The sequence below is a fragment of the Mycena indigotica genome (assembly GCF_014461135.1).
Source record: "Mycena indigotica strain 171206Taipei chromosome Unknown Mind.scaff0014, whole genome shotgun sequence".
NCBI lineage: Eukaryota > Fungi > Basidiomycota > Agaricomycetes > Agaricales > Mycenaceae > Mycena > Mycena indigotica.
In genome coordinates, this window is record NW_023503013.1 from 201,088 (window position 1) to 217,359 (window position 16,272).

The window sequence follows — 16,272 nt, forward strand, 5'->3', positions numbered from 1 at the left end:
ATCATAAAAAATGTGGCAGCCAAAAGATCATGATTCTCCTCGTTTTTCTGCAACGACACGGTGCATCCATCGCACGAGTGCATGCTCGATAATGTCCTCCCATCCTGGGTCCTTACGCGCGACAACTTTCGCATCAAACATAAGAGGTGGTTGTTCGGAGTTGAATCGTTGGGTGTGAATGGCAGACGGGGAGTTGAGTGGAGTGCCAGAACTCGGGGTACTTGTCCCCGGCTGTGGAGGCGAGACAATTGGAAGGAGATATCGAATTTTGAGGGCTCTACAAGAGGGTATAGATGTAAATGACTGGTTTCTCGCAAGCGGTAAGACGACTAACCCAGCCCATAAACGAAGATTGTCAATCCTTCTGAATGTCCAGCTCTTCTTGACCTCTTCACCCTCAGCTGCCGCTGTTTGCTCCAAAGCGATGATGTCGTGAATGCCATCCCTGCTGATGTAACCCCACGGCTTCTTGCTCTTCCGAACACAACTATTGTATGCGACGCAAAGAAGCTGCCCTGAGGAAAGAGAGTCTAAAAATGCTGACCGAGACGAAGGCGGGGCCAGAAAAGATATTAGGGGTGGTGGTAGGAACGCAGTTAGCAAAGCATGTGCTCGACCTGCGCGCCTTTTGAGTAAATCACATTTGTTGGCACAAGAAAGAGAATTACCCAAATCGTTTCCGCTGAACGAACTTCTCCTTGCCCACTCTGGTAATTCTTCGTCTTCAAGACCTTCATCGCTGCCTTCGTCCTCTTCGCCAATGCCATCCATTTCCTCCGGCTCTTCTGTCACTCTGAGGCTGCCCATCATCTCGAACATGCCCACAGATACTCTTCGGCGAGCCTTTTCACCGCCTGTTGCTGCAGGAACAAGTGTGATACTCGGTAGATCATGGTCTCCACGCTCTCTAGACGCAGTGCGCTTCTTGGCCCGACTCTTGGACCGTACAGTGCCTTTCTCGAGCGCTTTCCTCCTCTCTCGCTCCCAGCCGCGTTCCTTTTTGCCTCCTTGTGAAGAAGCAACATTCTTGCCCTCGAACAAAACGTCGTCCACAACATCAAGGTAAGCTGTTACCGCCGCACGCTCCTTGACCAGATCCTCGAGGTGAACATCTTGACGATATAGCCATCCACTTCCCAACACCAGTTTCTCGTCCCATCCTTCCTTCTTCTCCTTCTCATCGTCATCGTTATCGTTAAATGTGTCTTCTTCATCCTCCCAGACAGGTACACTTTGACCATTAACCTGCACCAACGAGAACGCGACAGAGACATCGGGGTCACGCTCATGTGCATAGTGTTCCCCGTCATCCGGTGACAAATCGTCAGAATGCGTGCTAGGGCTGGCGACGCGTGAATGACCGCCTTTGGATCCTCCGTCACTCTGGGCATCATATGCATCGTCGCTGAGTGGTAGCCGACTATTCTCCTCCATGTCGCGAAGAACAGTGAGAACCTCTAATGCTGATTTACGGATGAGAGCTAGAGGATCCGCACGTGCTTCCTTCTCCTTTGCAGCATTGGCGGCAGCGCGAAGATCCGAGTTGGAAGCAGAATTTGAAAGGTTTGAGGGGACAGGGGGACGAAAGCTCCCAGGTAGATGACGAGAACGGAACTGGGCCCTGATGGTGCCAGCTGACTCGTCTGGGAGTGAGAGAAGGTAGTTGCGGACAGATCGAATGGCACGCGTTGTCGTTTTGAGAATGGTCAAAACTTCTACAACATCTGGAGCACCTGCGCCAGCTACACCTAGCCGATCGGGAGAGCCATGAGGAGGGGAGCGGGTGGTCGATTCGCCAGACAAATGCAACATCTGATAAATCGTCGATAACTCCAGGAATTAAAGACTCTGGGTTCATTTCGAAGTCTTTGACATAAGGCGGAAACGATGGGGCGGGTTGCTGAGGAATCGCGGGAGAAGGGGGAAGCTCGATGACACTACTTTCAGTCGAGTCCGTGCGAGAATGGGTGAGCCCGCCAAACACCGGGACTAGTCCTTGTAATCCTTTGGCAGACTTACTGCAAGACAGTTAGTCGGTCTCGCAGCAAACGACAAAAAGTGGAACAACCCACAAAAGAAGGCAGCGACTGCTCGTCAAAGCGATGTTGGCGGCTAAGCGATTATATGAAAGGATTAACATTGAAACGAGACTAGGCTTGAGGTAGTCAACTAACATACGCACAAGACCTTAGTTTCGTTTCAATGTCAACTCTTTCACGAAATCAGCTCGCTGGCCTCGGTCGATTGACGGCATATCGCGAAAGAAAGATATCGGAGGGGGGAAAGAGATGCGAAGAATTACTTACCTTGACTTCTTTGCTTCGATACCCGTCTTCGTGAAATAGTGCTGTAGATGCTCGATACTCCCAAGAGCCATAACGCTCTCCCGCTTCGCCGCACTCCGACTGAACGGCTTCTGAGGTTTATTTGACGAGTTCATGTTGGGGTAGAAGGCCGTTTGCCGTCTCGCCTTTTTTGACTGCTGCCTGTGTGGCAGAACTTTCAGACGGCGTGCCGGTCGAGTCCGGGGTGAGGACCATTGGCGTTGAAGCAGAAGAGTCGGACATGATCGTCCGCTGCGAGTTGCTCCCCATTGCATGATCAATCACGGAAACTTCATTCACCCTTTACATACTTGAATTCCTTCCCTTTGACCACCACCATCTAGCTTCGTTATAACTTTCCGCACTATCATCCGGGAAGGGTACAGGCTCTCTGTCTGTCTGTTGTCCTTTCCACTTGCATCTGTCCTCAAATCTAAGCATCAATCAAATTCCATCACTGCCAACATTATAAACGCCCACCACCAAAAGATGTCGGCAAGACGATGCTTCCCCTCCTTTCTCTCCTTCTTGTCCCCGGGATTTTGGCCCAGGAGGAGCCTGCCCAATCTCCGCTCTCAGCCGGTCCAGTAGATATATGGGTCGCACTCAATGAAACCTTGGGCGGAAGAGTTTTCCAAGCTGCTCCCTTAGCCCAGCCATGTTTCGACGATCCAGCCTCCGACAAGTGCAAAGAAACTCAGGTCTGTTTGTTTCTTCTCTCTTGTCGCGCAATGGTGAAACCTTCCCCAGGAACTCTACCAGAACGAAAGTATGTTTCTAGTGCCTCTTACCTGAAGATGCCAACGGAAGACAGAGTTTCGCACTAAGCAGGCCTCTGGATATACGTGGGGCCAATGGGAGACCTGTCAGGCGTCCGGAGCCCAATGTTTACTCGATTTCGCTGTTCCGACTGATAAAACGGCGTTCTCAAGTCCAAATACCTGTCGGTTAGGAAGCATTCCAGACTACTTCGTGCGTCATTCAGTCATATTCTAAATAGTTTTTTGACTTGCGACAGATCGACGTTCGCTCTGCCGAGGACGTTATCGCCGCTTTTGACTTTTCTCGAACAACCAGCGTGCCGTTGGTGGTCAAAAACACTGGTCACGACTTCAAAGGTCGGAGCAGCGGGCAAGGAACATTAGCCTTATGGCTCCATAACCTAAAGGACATTTCATACAACCCGACATTCGTATTGGAAGGTTGTGATGATGATAATACGACTTACCGTGGGGTCACCGCTGGGGTAGGCGTCTTCGCCCTGAACTAGGTCTGAGCAATAATTGTTTTCTTTCAGGCCGGCGTTCAATTCCATGAAGCTTTCGACTTCGCCGAGGCGAATCAAATTACCGTTGTTGGTGGAAGCGACGCGACCGTGGGCTTCGTTGGTGGTTTCTTGCAAGGTGGTGGACATGGAGTCCTTTCGCCGACTCTCGGATTGGGTGTTGACCGTGCTGCAAGTCAACGTTCTTCACTTGGTTAAGATTTGCTGATAGTAACCTCAGCTCGAGTTTAAGATTGTTACTCCGGATGGCAAATTGCGGACTGCGAACCAATGCCAGAATGAAGATCTATTTTTTGCTCTTCGAGGCGGTAAGCTGGCTCAACTACGTGGTCATCCTTCCACAGCTAAATGTCCTATAGGTGGTGGAGGCACTTTCGGGGTCGTTCTCTCTGCAACTATCCTTGCTGCCCCTGCCGCTCCAGTACAAGCGGTCGTTGTTTCCTTCCCACCGACTGCTTCCGCAACTAACTCGACTCCATTGGCACTCACCACATCACTCTGGTCTCTGCTTGCAGACCATGTTCCCACATGGGCTGATGCCGGTTGGGGGGGCTACTCGATGCCTCAGCTCGCACTTTTCGCGACACAACGACTGGATGGTGAGAATGCCAAGATATCGATGAAGCCTCTGCTCGACTGGGCCGAAGAGATAAAAGAGCAAGGCGCTGAAGGTGTCATGGCTATGGCTATGGAATTCCCGAGCTGGGGACCATTTTTCACGGCATTCATGACCGATGCCGGCGGAAATGCTGGTGCTGGGGTATGTCATTCGTGACCGACAACTGTTGCAGCCTGATTTTCTCTGCAGAAAGTCGGTTACTCTGTCTCTCTTACTTCGAGACTTGTTCCTCGTGCCAACTTCGCGACGCCCGAAACCCGTTCTGCTCTGGTGGACGCGCTTGTTGCGACTTCTGGTCTCGCAGACACCACTTATCCAGGCCCACCTCCCCTCACCATCATCCAGATCACTGCTCCTAGCGCTGTTCGCCAGGAAGATGTCGCGCCTGGGCGGACAAGCGTAACTCCTGCCTGGCGCCATGCGTTGTATCATGTGACCAGTATGGGGATGTGGAATTGGAATGCAACAGCGGCAGAAATCAAGGGCGTGTATGATCGGACAAGCAAGCTTATGGATTTCGTGCGCAAGGAGACACCTATTGGTGCTTACCTGGTAAGCTTTGCTCTTCTCTTCGATGTGGTCCTGATATTTGGACTTAGAATGAGGCTGATGTCTATGAGCCTGACTGGGAGCAGTCATTCTGGGGAGCGCATTACACAGAGTTGCTCAGCATCAAGATGAAATAGTGAGTAGCTGTGGCATCCTTTCATTGTGCTCATGACCGTCGTAGCGATCCGGATCGTCTGCTCGATTGCTGGCAATGTGTTGGCTGGTCCTCCGAGTCCGACCGTTATGCGTGCTATTTGTAGGCAATTTCTTTTTGGTGTAGTAGATTAGATCAGATCGTAATCTTATCGTAAATTTTGCCGAAATCGGCCACATCAAATGAGTCACAACACCAGAAACTTTTCTCTTTCGCTCCGCGTTCGCCATGGCCGATGAAAAATATGAAATCATAACACGGGGACTGCAGGAAGTGCTTGGAGGCGACTTGATCAAATCCATCCTCGCGGAGGAGGGCAGAACACTCAAGGGCTACTTTGGCGCGTCTTATTTGCAGCATAATCGCGGGCGATCTAACCCATACTTTATAGGAACGGCAACCACTGGCAGACGTGGGCGCTACAATACTACGCTCAGCCGAAACTCATTAGAATACAGCTCACATTGGATACTTCGTTCCGCTCAGGAAAATCTCTGATTTTTTACAAGCAGGGGTGGAGGTGCGTCTAGCTGTGTCAAAATCATTTTGGGTGCCAACTTTCTCTTAGATGACTATTCTATTCGCGGGTCCGCCCTTCACATCTATTCGTTCTTGTGCTCAATCTACCAGACATCCATGCTTTCCTCGATAACATGAAAGCACCTATCGAGCTCGTTCAGCATCGCGTCAAATATTATCAAGCTTTACTCACCGCGGTCTTCAAGTCTCTCGGGATACCCACGTCCAAGCTTAAATTCGCCCTTGGGTCAGACTACCAACTATCGCGGGAGTTTAACATGGACAATTACCGGCTCTGTGCGACAGTCACAGAGCATGACGCGAAGAAGGCCGGTGCGGAAGTCGTGAAGCAAGTGGACAGCGCACTACTCAGTGGTCTGCTCTATCCGGGCCTGCAAGCGCTAGACGAGCAGTACCTTGGCGTGGATTTCCAATTTGGTGGTGTTGACCAGGTGTGTGCATTCGTCAGACCAGATTTCTCCGATATTCAGGCGAAATCCAGAGGAAAATCTTCACTTTTGCTGAGCTTTACCTCCCACGATTAGGCTACGCGAAACGCGCCCATCTAATGAACGCGATGGTGCCCGGTCTCGCCGGCGGGAAGATGTCATCCTCGGACCCCAACTCCAAAATAGACTTCTTGGACACTCCGGAAGCTGTCCGCAAAAAGATCAAGCTGGCGTTCTGTGAGGAGGGCACTGTGGAGGGCAACGGGGTCTTGGCATTCGTTGAGGCTGTCTTGATCCCGATATCGAAACTGCGGATTGAGAACATCAAGACTGGTGGGTCGATATTGGACACACCATTGGAACCGTTTGTCGCTGCTGGCGCACCGGAAGGGACCGTATTCTCGATCGAGCGCGACGAAAAGTTCGGTGGACCAATGCACTACGCATCCTACGAAGAGCTTCGGGACTCGTTTGCATCCAAGGCTTTACATCCCGGCGACCTGAAGGCATCTGTTGCAGCTACCATCAACAAGCTACTCGATCCAATAAGAAAGGCGTTCGAAGCGGATCCAGAGTGGCAGGCGGTCGAAAAACTTGCGTATCCTGACCCCAACGCAAAGGAAAAGAAGCAAAAAAAAGGCGCGTCTGCTTCTGGATTCTCTTCAATCACTGACTTGTCCTCAGGTCAAAGTATATCACCCCCCGCCTCCAGGCAAAGGCAAAAATGCAAACGCCCCACCACCGGCCGCAGAGCAAGCTGCAACTGAGGAGAACAAAGAGCCACCAGCAGCATAGCAATCCCAGCTTTCTGCGGGTCTGTGTCTCGGTTTCGCAGATTATTATGATCACATGGGTCTAGATGTACACTACAATGCGTGTCTACTTCATAGTAGGGAACGAGGCTGTTGTGTGATGAGCTCATCGTGGTGATTTCTTCTGTCCCCCGCCCGTGCTATTTCGGCTTTGCTTGGTCTCGACACGAACATAGTCGCTGTCGTCCCCAATTGTAGCTTGCCCCTCCTTCGTAACACCAGAATACGCCTCGCCCAGAATTTGCAGCGCGACAGCACGAAGGATGGACTTTTCTCTCGTCACTGTTGAGTCTTCCAGAATGCGGTCACAAGTTTCGCGGAGAACAGATTCAATTTCGAGTTTGGCGCCCTGTGGGAAGTCATCAGTGTCTCGAATGCACGCACAAATAAACTGATGTTACCTTGAAAAGCGCTTGCAGGCCCTTCTCAGCAGCTTGTTCCTCCAACTTCCGCTTCTCCTCTGGACTGAGGTTTCCGGCTCGTTCAGCAGCCTGAATCTGATCAAACACCGTTTTTAGCTCGATGGCAGATCGCAGTGTTGATACGCTAAACGGTAGTTAGAATGATAATAGAACGGAGCCATTTTGAAAAGGGTACGTTTCGCTGAAGACATGATATTTCCCTTGCACGTTGTGTAGCCAACCTCCGACTCCGAGGAAAGTCTGACTTGTTGCCATGTGTGCCTTTGCTTTAGAGACATAGACAAACCCAATGGCTTGTAGGAGGTCGACACCGTAGGATTCGCTCTTTAATTGGCTGAAAATATTTTAGTCAAAATCGGATTCTCCAAGGGTCGAAGAAAAAGACGCACTCTGCCTCCAAAGCACATATCGTCCGCCAGCTGTTGGCAACCTCGCGGTCATTTGGACCAGCTGCCGACTCCGTGAAGATGCTCAACTTCCTGTCGAGGTTGTCCACCAGCTTCTGGATTCTTTCCGCTCGCGCTTTTGCCTTCTCTGCCGCCTTTGCCCTGCTCTTTGCCTCCTTGGCTGCCTTTTCCTCCTCGCTGAGCACTGGTCGACCTTTAGCATCGAGAATCCTGGTCCCCGCTCGCTCCTGTTCCTCCTGCTCAGCCTCGTCCGCCTCTTGCAGCGCAGTTTTCATGTCGCGTGCGAGACTAATGGTCCCGATAATCGGTATGAATGCGTCTCCACCGAAAATCGCGCCAAAGACTTCTTCAGGGTCGACAAAGCCACCTTCCGGTGCGCTTTCTTTGGGCCCGTACTCATTGTACCTGCGAATGAGGTTAGAAGTGACATCGGTTTCGTCGGTCCCGAGACACACTTTCGTCGAAGTTCGGGATCAGATAGTGTCTGGTGTCGATTGGGTGGGCGAATATCGGAAAGGGAGCAACAAGACAAACCTGGTATGCGATGGCGATTTCTTTAAAGCGCTCTTCTGCGTGTGGATCTGGGTAGCTTAGTTATAGCCTGTGTACCATGACTCGAAATGGGTGCAGTTACCGTCTGGGTTCTTGTCCGGATGGTGCTTGATTGCCATTCGACCTGGAATTCCTCTGAGCCCACAGATATTTCATCGACAACGGCAACGCACGATACGCCTTCTTCACATCCTCCGTGGTCGCTGTCGGTGTTAACCCCAGAATATCATAGTAGCCTGTCTCGAGCGGCCGTTCTTGGGTGCCAATCTTGCGGCCTTTTCGCGGCGGTGGTGTTGCCGACTGGCCTCCACTGCCACTCCCGCCGGCTGTTGTTGACGAGCCTTGTTGTCCTGTAGAGAGAGGTTGCGGGATCTGAGTTGGATAGAAGGCATGTGTTATGACGTTCTGGCAGGAAAAGCATTGAACGCGCAGTAATGCTCCTGGCCTCGGCTGGGGGGAGGGAACGGGGAATTCAAGATTGGATCGACATGAGGGGCAGCCGGTGGGGATGTGTGGCACGAATGGACGAGAAGAAATGACAGCCGAGTTCATGGTGGTGGCTGGTCGCAAGTTGAAGAAGCATGGCAGTGTTTGGAGTCGGATAGCATGCCGCCGCAGCGGAAACCGTGAGTCTGCAATACGCCAGCTACCTTGAATAGGTAGACGCGTGCGCCATAGCATTGGGCTACTAGCAACTTACAGGGAGAAAGTGGTCAAAGTTGTAGGCGTTTGATGGCGACTGGGAAAATTTTGTGGGTATATTGACATAGAGGACTACATGCACAATTCTACATCTATCGACTTTGTGGATCTATACCTGGGAACCAATAAGGTTCAAAGAATCTTGAACAAGTCGGCTCGGACACGTTCCATTTGTTCATAGAAAATGGCGCCCCCGGCAAATAGCACGATTCCTGCCTCAGTCAGATTTGGTCAGACTGGACAAGTAAGCTCACGTACATCAGGCTCGCAGGCAGGTTCGCAGGTCACCCAGTCATCCCAATCTAGCCACGCAACAAGACGATCTACTTCATATCGCCATTTCGATATGTTTGAGGAAGCTAGTGAAGCAGTTTCTTCCGCCCATATTCCAACAAGAGTACGACAAATTTCACGTGTAGTCTCTTGTGCTGCCTTTAACATGAGTCTTTCGGACGGTGTAAGGGAAGTCTGTGAAGCAGCAAAGGCGGTATGAGTCGTAGAACAAAGCTCATAAACGTGGCTAGCCCAATTCCTGTCTTTGCGGGGAGTTGCTGAATCGAGAATGTATGGCGTTATCATGTTGAGTATGATACGGAAGGCTCGTTCAGCGGAGTCTTCTCTTTCTTGATGAAGTGTTCGTTGCAACACTTGCAAGCGTTTAGTATGCCGATCTCGGATGACTTTGAACAAAGCTCGCCAATCGATCCCACTTCCACTTGTCGATTTCTCTGACAGCCTCGCACGGACGTTGGCAATGTCTTCTTGGGAAATTCCCAACACACGATGATCTCGTCTCTTCTGACCCGATCGCTGGCTAACAAGACTTGGGACGAGTTCGGTGTCATACATCGACACAACACGCGTGAGATCGAGTTGAACACGGACCTCGCCTGGGAAGTGGTCGTGCCATTCACTCGAGTGCATGAATGAGTATCCATGATGTGGGAAGATTTCATCATATTGAAGATGAGAGAGTGAGACGGTCTGTACCCTGTCGGCAAAGTCGCAGAGCATTATTTCACTAGCTATCAGTCAGAAACGATGGAAGCTGGAGAAAGAGATGCCTACAAGTTAAGCTGCATTCTGGTGGGTTCATGTTAAAATAGCAAGCCTTCAGGTGACGATTTTACGAATACCTGACGAATGCATCGAACCCAGCCTCTCGGGCCCATTCGCACATGCGGTCGAGACGCACATACTCTGATTCCCAGTTTTGTCGTTCAGGTAAGACAACACCCCAAGCAATGATATCTTGTGTGTCCATGGGCCCATCGGGTTGTTTAGTTGCGCTACTGCCGTCAAAATAGAGAATACGCAATGGTTGAGATGTAACAATGGTCAGAAACCAGCAGTCTACTGGCTCGGGTCGAGGTGGTTCAGGACTGCAAAATATTCTTGCAAATTCTGGGTCCATTGCTACCCATTCTGCCTTGGTGGGAATATTTGGGTCGTTTCGTCCATGATACAGTAATGTCCCAGGAGGAATCACGCCCGGAGTGATTGTATGTCCTTATAGTTACGCGTGGGTGTTGACTTCCGAGACTCTGAACCACCGACCTGAGTGGTATCTTGTGTTGGGCCAGTGTTGCAGGAGAGAACTGATCGAGTTGAGAACCAGATGCCCAGTTGCGTTGGGGTTAGGTGGGATATTCAGATCCCAGTGGTCCTTTCTGTCGTTAAACAGAGGCGTTTGGGTGGCGAACACGCGGGGCAACGAGAGGAGAAGCAAAGGAAGAGGCAACATCCCGACGCGTGACGCCGCCATCAATTTCGTTGTTGACTATCTTCCACCATACCCATACTCCAACACGTCGCCATATACTTGCAGACACTGCCGCAGCGGGCAAGAATGCGTTGATCACGATTCTTGTCCAGACTCCGGACGTCGGAACAAGACCAACCGATGAACTAGCCTCGAATCATCACTTACTTGCAATGGTCAGAATGCTGTTTAGCGCCTAATGAGGCTCACTTGGTAGATGACCATCTATATCCCAATTACCGAGCAGCCACTCCTTGGTACACAACAAGATGTGTGTGTATCGCAATAATTGGGCGTTGTGGCTTTAAAAAGTCTGCATCCTTTCAAGGGTCCTCACAGCCTTCATGGTCCGACGACGACAGTTGTAATTAACTTTGGCAGCGAAAGCTGTGGCTGGCAGATCATTATCAGCATCAGGTTTTGTCCTCTCCGTTCAAGAATTTATCCACTATTTATTCAAATGCAGACGAAGCAAAGATCGGTGGTTTTGGACCACCACCGATTCTCAATCGTCGCTAAACCACGCCGGTAATTTCCTTCGACACGCTCGAAGATACCGCGGGCTTAAATCTTGCCGGCAAACTTATTTGCGTTCGACAGCACTCAATCACCCCCTAGCAAGTATGTAACAACGTGGAAGCGCTTACGCCAGGATTATAAGATCAAGCAAGGAACAACGCCTCCTCTTCCTGACTCACTTCTGCGATGAACGTGCAGTTCTCATTTGGGCCAAATCGCTCTTACTTTTGCAGTGCTGAAAGCCACTTTGCATGGTGTGTTGCCTTTCATAGGACAATCCATCTTACTGACGTCCTCAAACAGGAGTTCTACCAGTGTCCCTCCACCAGTTGTCCGCATTTTGCAGGATGTCCGTCATCCACAGAAGATGGCTACTCCGTACGATGTTGCATTCCCTTACGAAGCTGGTAGTTATGCGATGAGCTGGAGAACAGTGCGGGGAGAGGATTGTTGTGAAAGTGCGTGTGCTATCTCCCGTGTTTGAACTCTTCGCTCATCTTATCGTCAACAGGCACTCGTTTGCCACCCCACTATGCTCGTCTGTCCCGATTTATCAGAAGTGCCGCTGCAAATGGCGGCCATTCAAGTCGCACTGTCTTTGGGCCGAACGCATCTTTCTTCTCGATGTCCGAGCGGGGTTATTGTTGGCAGAACCTGCCTCCCGCATTAGAGGAAGATTTGCAGAGCTGCATGCGACTTCGTCGTCCAACCAGCCTTGCACTAGGCATGCACGGTGCTTATGTAGTGCTTTACAGTGATGGAACGGTCACGTTTGATCTGCGGGGGGCGTATCCTCTTGTTGAGCAATTGATCAGAAACACTGCTGAGGCCGCAAGGAAGAAAGGGATTATGGTGGGTTTTGTGATAAACCTTTGTGTCCAGCTGAAATACTCAACAGTATGTCGCTCTCAATCCATTCATGCAAGGCGAATTTTATGCTGTATTCGGAGACGCGTCTGCGTCTTGGAATTTCCCGACCACTTGGACTACAGACGTGACAACTGTTAGTCGCGAAATCAAGCCTATTGGAGCTGTAGCTCCACCGCCCCCTCCACGACCCAACAATACTCAAGTCACCGCAGGAGGGACATCGGTGCCTACACAATTTGGCGGGACTGGACCTGCTTCTTCAACTTTCAATCCCCAACCCACGATGTCGCCACTTTCAGCTCACCAGTCTCCGGTTCCACATTCAGTCCCGCAACCTACCGTCGCACAACCTCCCGTTCACCAATCCCCGTATCGTCCTCCACGCCCAGCTTCTGTTGCAACGAATTCGAGCTTTGGAAGCCATGGTGCTTCACCGATTGTCGCTTCGCCCACGCCTATGCATGCTGCCCAGCCCCCTCTCCCGACTGCTTCACCGGCCCCTTCAACCAACTCGGCCATCTCGGCGCCAATTCAGCATCAACACCAATACAGTCACTCACATACACCATCCATCTCCGGCTTGTCGTCTGGGGGGGACCCCGGCGGCACCACAAACAACGGCAGCCACAACTTCGGGAGCTAACACGTCCATCGTGACACCAAGTCCTGTCGTTGGACATCCACCGGCGGCCTCAATCACTCCTCCTTCCCTAGGACTCGAGGAGTTCCCATCACCCCAGTCAGTACAAACACAGGAACCTGCCCCGCCCGCGTATGTCCCTATAGATGGTATTCCGCAATCATATTCCCCACCTGCAGCAGATGTGCAAGGAATTCCATCAGCGTCGTCTAATCAACCGCTGCCTGAGAGTGCACACTATCCAAACCCAATGCCCCCCCCATACAAGCAACACCTCCCCATCTCCTCCCACGCTGCATAACTTGATTGGAAATCCCATCGGCTCTCCGCCAATGACGGTGGCACCCGTTCTACAACAGGTTGCTGAACCTATCAACCCTGTAGTGCCCAATGGACCCGAAAATCAAGTGCCTAATATCGTGCCTACAGCTCCGCCTCCAAGCACATCACCACCTCCTGCGGTGGTCAATGGTGGTTCTCGGCCTTCAAATCCGAATATAATCGGGAATATCTCAGCGTTCGCCTTTGGCAAACCAAAACTGCCGCCTGTTTCTGAGTCACCAATCTTACCGGCTGTAAATGGGTCGATACCTGAGACGTACACGCCTCCTCCTCCTGCTTCGGCTTATTCGCCTCCTGCTCCTGCTCCTGCGACTTATACGCCTCCTGCCTCGGATTATGCGTCTTCCCCACCGACTTCATCTCATACTCATTCACCGTCTTTCTCCAACAATCAGTCATATAACCCATACACAAGTCCGACTCCGTTGACCAGCGACGTGACTAATCAGAGGCCTCCGATTCAGCACGCCAACTCGGCTCCTGTGCTTCAATACGAGCAGCCTCAACAGTATGTTCCTCCAACGCCCCAGCATTCTTACACGATGCCCCCTCCACAACACCCGTCTGCATCTACGCCTCGCCCACCGGTCGCACCTCAAACTCCTCAAACACCAAGCTCGCCAGGACCACTGTCGCAGTTAAGCATCCCTAAGCCCAAGATCAACTGGAAGCAGGGTGTTTCGCTCGGTCTGAAAGCTGCTCAGGGTCTCAACAAACTTGTGAACGTATTTGAGGGCCAGCCCGCAAACCAGCCGGATACAACAGGAACATTATTGAACCTTGCGCAGGTGGGGGTGAATGCAGTTGGTGGAAATAATAACCAGACGCAACTGCAAGCGGGCGGGACTCAGGCGGGTGGAACTCAGCCAGGTGGTACCCAGGCTCAACAAATGCAAAATCCGCAAAACTTGGATATGAACGCGTTATATAATCTGATCGCAAACAACTCCCAATCGAACAGCTTCGGCGGTGACCAGTCAAACCAAGGATTTGACGCCAGCGCCATCTATAATCTCATCGCCAACAGCGGCGGGACTAGCAATGACCAGAATCAGGTCTTGGTGCAGGAGACGGAAACTGTCAGCGTATTCGACAACGGAAATGGCATGACTTTTGTCGATACGACAGTGGTGGACTCTTGGCAAACCACCTAGTTTTTGAGTATCTTGTGCTCGTTCTTCATTTGTGGCGTACGTGTCCTCGCTGTAAATCTCCTTTCCGCTGTATGGTTTTTTTTTCATGTCTAATTGATCACCTATTCGGTAAAGAGACGCCACTATCAAACTCGGGCGCGCGGCGGCTAGATTTTCCTGAATAGTAAATGACCATTGCAGGTCCACCTCAAGTTCCTGTCAATTATCTGACTTGCCGTTCAATAGATCGGGAGTTATTATCCGTGCCGTTCCGGTCTGCAACCAGAAGTTCAATACTATCCATGATGCTGTTGGCGCGTTCCCTTTGCACGATCTTAGGGGTTGACGACCGTTCGGTGCCGATGATTCTCAAGGCCTTTGTGGTCTGTGGGACTCGGGTTTAGGCGTCCAACCAACGCTGTCCAAGCGTTCAAGAGCACTCCTGTTTCCCCGTGTTTTTCCTTGATACGGACAATCGTGTAACTTACTGTCGACTCGGCTTAGCGGCTGCCATTCGCTTGCGCCAACGAAATTCAATTTGGCGATCTGCATCATCGACCACTTGACCTCTGGACGGGTTTCTCCTCTGACTCTTGTCGATTCTCGTTTCCTTCTCAACTTGAACGGTCGCAACTCTGAATTCCTCCGTTGAATGAAAGTTCCCCGTCCTTTCATTTTGTTTTGCTGTGCTAATTTGAGTGATACTTACATCGTTTCCGGGGAGACAACAGCCTACCTGATCGTCGTTAGTGAAATCTTTACGGCTGTCACGATCATCTTGGTCGTACACATCAAGATCACATCAAACCAAATGACATCTACTGCTTATCGGTCCTTGCTAAAAGGACGCGGTGAGCACTTGTGACACTGTTTCCTTTTCTTTCTTCCCTTATCCCCCTCCTCCCGCCCTCCCTCCGTCGGAGAAGAATTCCGCCTGGTGTGCGTGCTCACGCGTCGTATTACTATTTGTGAACCCTGACGTTTGTGTTAACTTAGACCTCGCGACTCTTCCTGGCTTCACTAAACCCGCCCTTCTTCTTCTTGTACCTTACACCAACCCATTTTTGAACCTTCAAACTTTCAAACCAATGTCTTTCGCACACGCTGCTCCCCCCTCTCCGACATCATCTGCTTCGTCTGCGTCCTCCGGTCCTCGCACCCCGGACTCTTCTCCATCTGTAGCTTACCCGCCTCGCCTTGCTTTGCCTGTCCTTCCGGACTTTGAAGCGCGTGCCAATCCGGACTTGTCTGACGATGGCAATGCTGGCGGCGTAAAGCGTACTTTGAAGATGAAACAACGGATTAGCACAGCCGAGCGTCGCGCCTCCCACAACGCAGTCGAAAGACAGCGACGGGAGGCTCTCAACTCGCGATTCCTCGTGAGTAGATCTTCAAGAATTCATCAAGTCAGCTAAAACTCTCCCAGGATCTTGCAGGTGTTCTCCCCAACTTAGCCACCGTTCGACGCCCATCAAAGTCGAGTATCGTCAATTCCTCCATTGCTTATATCCATGCCTCTCGCCGGCACCGTATCACTGCTGCGCAACAGCTCCGTCAGATTGCCTCAGAATGCGAGGCTCTCCGTCGGGAGGCCAATGAGTGGCGCGCACGTGCTGGGGTCATGAGACTGGATACGCCATCTCGTGGGGAATCGTTTTCCATGGTTTTGGGCGAGGAGTTGCATTATGAGGTTGGGGACCTTCAAGGAGTCTATGAGGACGAGGAAGCTGAAGAATATGCGATGGCGGGGTATCAAGACGAAATGATGCGGTTGCAAATGCTCCAACAGCAATCGACTTCACCGTTCGCTCATAACGTTCCAACACCACCCCATTCTGCCCCTCTTCCCCCCCAAGGCTACGTTTACACGATGCCCAGAAGGGCAGCCTCGCACTCGCCAGTGATCGCGTCACCCACTTCCTACGACAATTACGACCACCAGTTGCAAATGCAGCAGCTCATGATCCAACAGCAACAACAACAAGAGGCCGACGAGAAGTGGGTTTATACGCAGCAGATGATGCACGCTCAGGAAGCTCTCGACACCCAGCAGCAGCAGAGCTCTGCTGGTGTGTGGTGATTGATTTCCTTGGACGCGTTGTTCATCATTTTGAATCGGAATTTTTGGGACACTCTTTTTTTTACGTCAACCAATTGTCACTCACTAGCATTCTCTCGGATTTACCGTACTACCACAACCAATAATTTTGGA

At 51.3% G+C, this 16,272-nt stretch overlaps 7 protein-coding genes across 7 annotated transcripts; 4 read left to right on the forward strand and 3 right to left on the reverse strand.

Moving 5' to 3' along the window:
• Positions 1–27: 27 nt before the first annotated feature.
• On the reverse strand, positions 28–2,440 carry MIND_01295700 (uncharacterized protein; the record flags this gene model as incomplete). The annotated part of the gene is made up of 5 exons (XM_037369418.1): positions 28–277; positions 335–617; positions 669–1,812; positions 1,874–2,018; positions 2,307–2,440. The coding sequence occupies 5 exons, from the start codon at positions 2,438–2,440 to the stop codon at positions 28–30; spliced, it is 1,956 nt and encodes a 651-aa protein (XP_037213916.1).
• A 387-nt stretch (positions 2,441–2,827) lies between these two features.
• Positions 2,828–5,037, forward strand: MIND_01295800 (FAD-binding domain-containing protein; the record flags this gene model as incomplete). Its single annotated transcript, XM_037369419.1, has 10 exons — positions 2,828–3,025; positions 3,075–3,093; positions 3,139–3,296; positions 3,343–3,570; positions 3,622–3,780; positions 3,830–3,917; positions 3,969–4,369; positions 4,418–4,780; positions 4,828–4,913; positions 4,959–5,037. The coding sequence occupies 10 exons, from the start codon at positions 2,828–2,830 to the stop codon at positions 5,035–5,037; spliced, it is 1,779 nt and encodes a 592-aa protein (XP_037213917.1).
• A 122-nt stretch (positions 5,038–5,159) lies between these two features.
• On the forward strand, positions 5,160–6,666 carry MIND_01295900 (Tyrosine--tRNA ligase; the record flags this gene model as incomplete). Its single annotated transcript, XM_037369420.1, has 7 exons — positions 5,160–5,271; positions 5,323–5,343; positions 5,390–5,451; positions 5,500–5,518; positions 5,562–5,902; positions 5,953–6,538; positions 6,584–6,666. The coding sequence occupies 7 exons, from the start codon at positions 5,160–5,162 to the stop codon at positions 6,664–6,666; spliced, it is 1,224 nt and encodes a 407-aa protein (XP_037213918.1).
• Positions 6,667–6,817: 151 nt separating this feature from the next.
• Positions 6,818–8,773, reverse strand: MIND_01296000 (J domain-containing protein; the record flags this gene model as incomplete). The annotated part of the gene is made up of 8 exons (XM_037369421.1): positions 6,818–7,060; positions 7,113–7,257; positions 7,309–7,467; positions 7,523–7,945; positions 7,996–8,024; positions 8,075–8,121; positions 8,175–8,216; positions 8,266–8,773. The coding sequence occupies 8 exons, from the start codon at positions 8,771–8,773 to the stop codon at positions 6,818–6,820; spliced, it is 1,596 nt and encodes a 531-aa protein (XP_037213919.1).
• Positions 8,774–8,886: 113 nt separating this feature from the next.
• MIND_01296100 (J domain-containing protein) lies at positions 8,887–10,559 on the reverse strand (the record flags this gene model as incomplete). Its single annotated transcript, XM_037369422.1, has 5 exons — positions 8,887–9,006; positions 9,049–9,815; positions 9,863–9,877; positions 9,931–10,303; positions 10,352–10,559. The coding sequence occupies 5 exons, from the start codon at positions 10,557–10,559 to the stop codon at positions 8,927–8,929; spliced, it is 1,443 nt and encodes a 480-aa protein (XP_037213920.1). The 3' UTR covers positions 8,887–8,926.
• A 2,208-nt stretch (positions 10,560–12,767) lies between these two features.
• Positions 12,768–14,081, forward strand: MIND_01296200 (uncharacterized protein; the record flags this gene model as incomplete). The annotated part of the gene is made up of 1 exon (XM_037369423.1): positions 12,768–14,081. One exon carries the CDS (start codon positions 12,768–12,770, stop codon positions 14,079–14,081), a length of 1,314 nt encoding a protein of 437 aa, XP_037213921.1.
• Positions 14,082–15,148: 1,067 nt separating this feature from the next.
• MIND_01296300 (Macrophage erythroblast attacher) lies at positions 15,149–16,140 on the forward strand (the record flags this gene model as incomplete). The annotated part of the gene is made up of 2 exons (XM_037369424.1): positions 15,149–15,439; positions 15,487–16,140. The coding sequence occupies 2 exons, from the start codon at positions 15,149–15,151 to the stop codon at positions 16,138–16,140; spliced, it is 945 nt and encodes a 314-aa protein (XP_037213922.1).
• Positions 16,141–16,272: the final 132 nt, after the last annotated feature.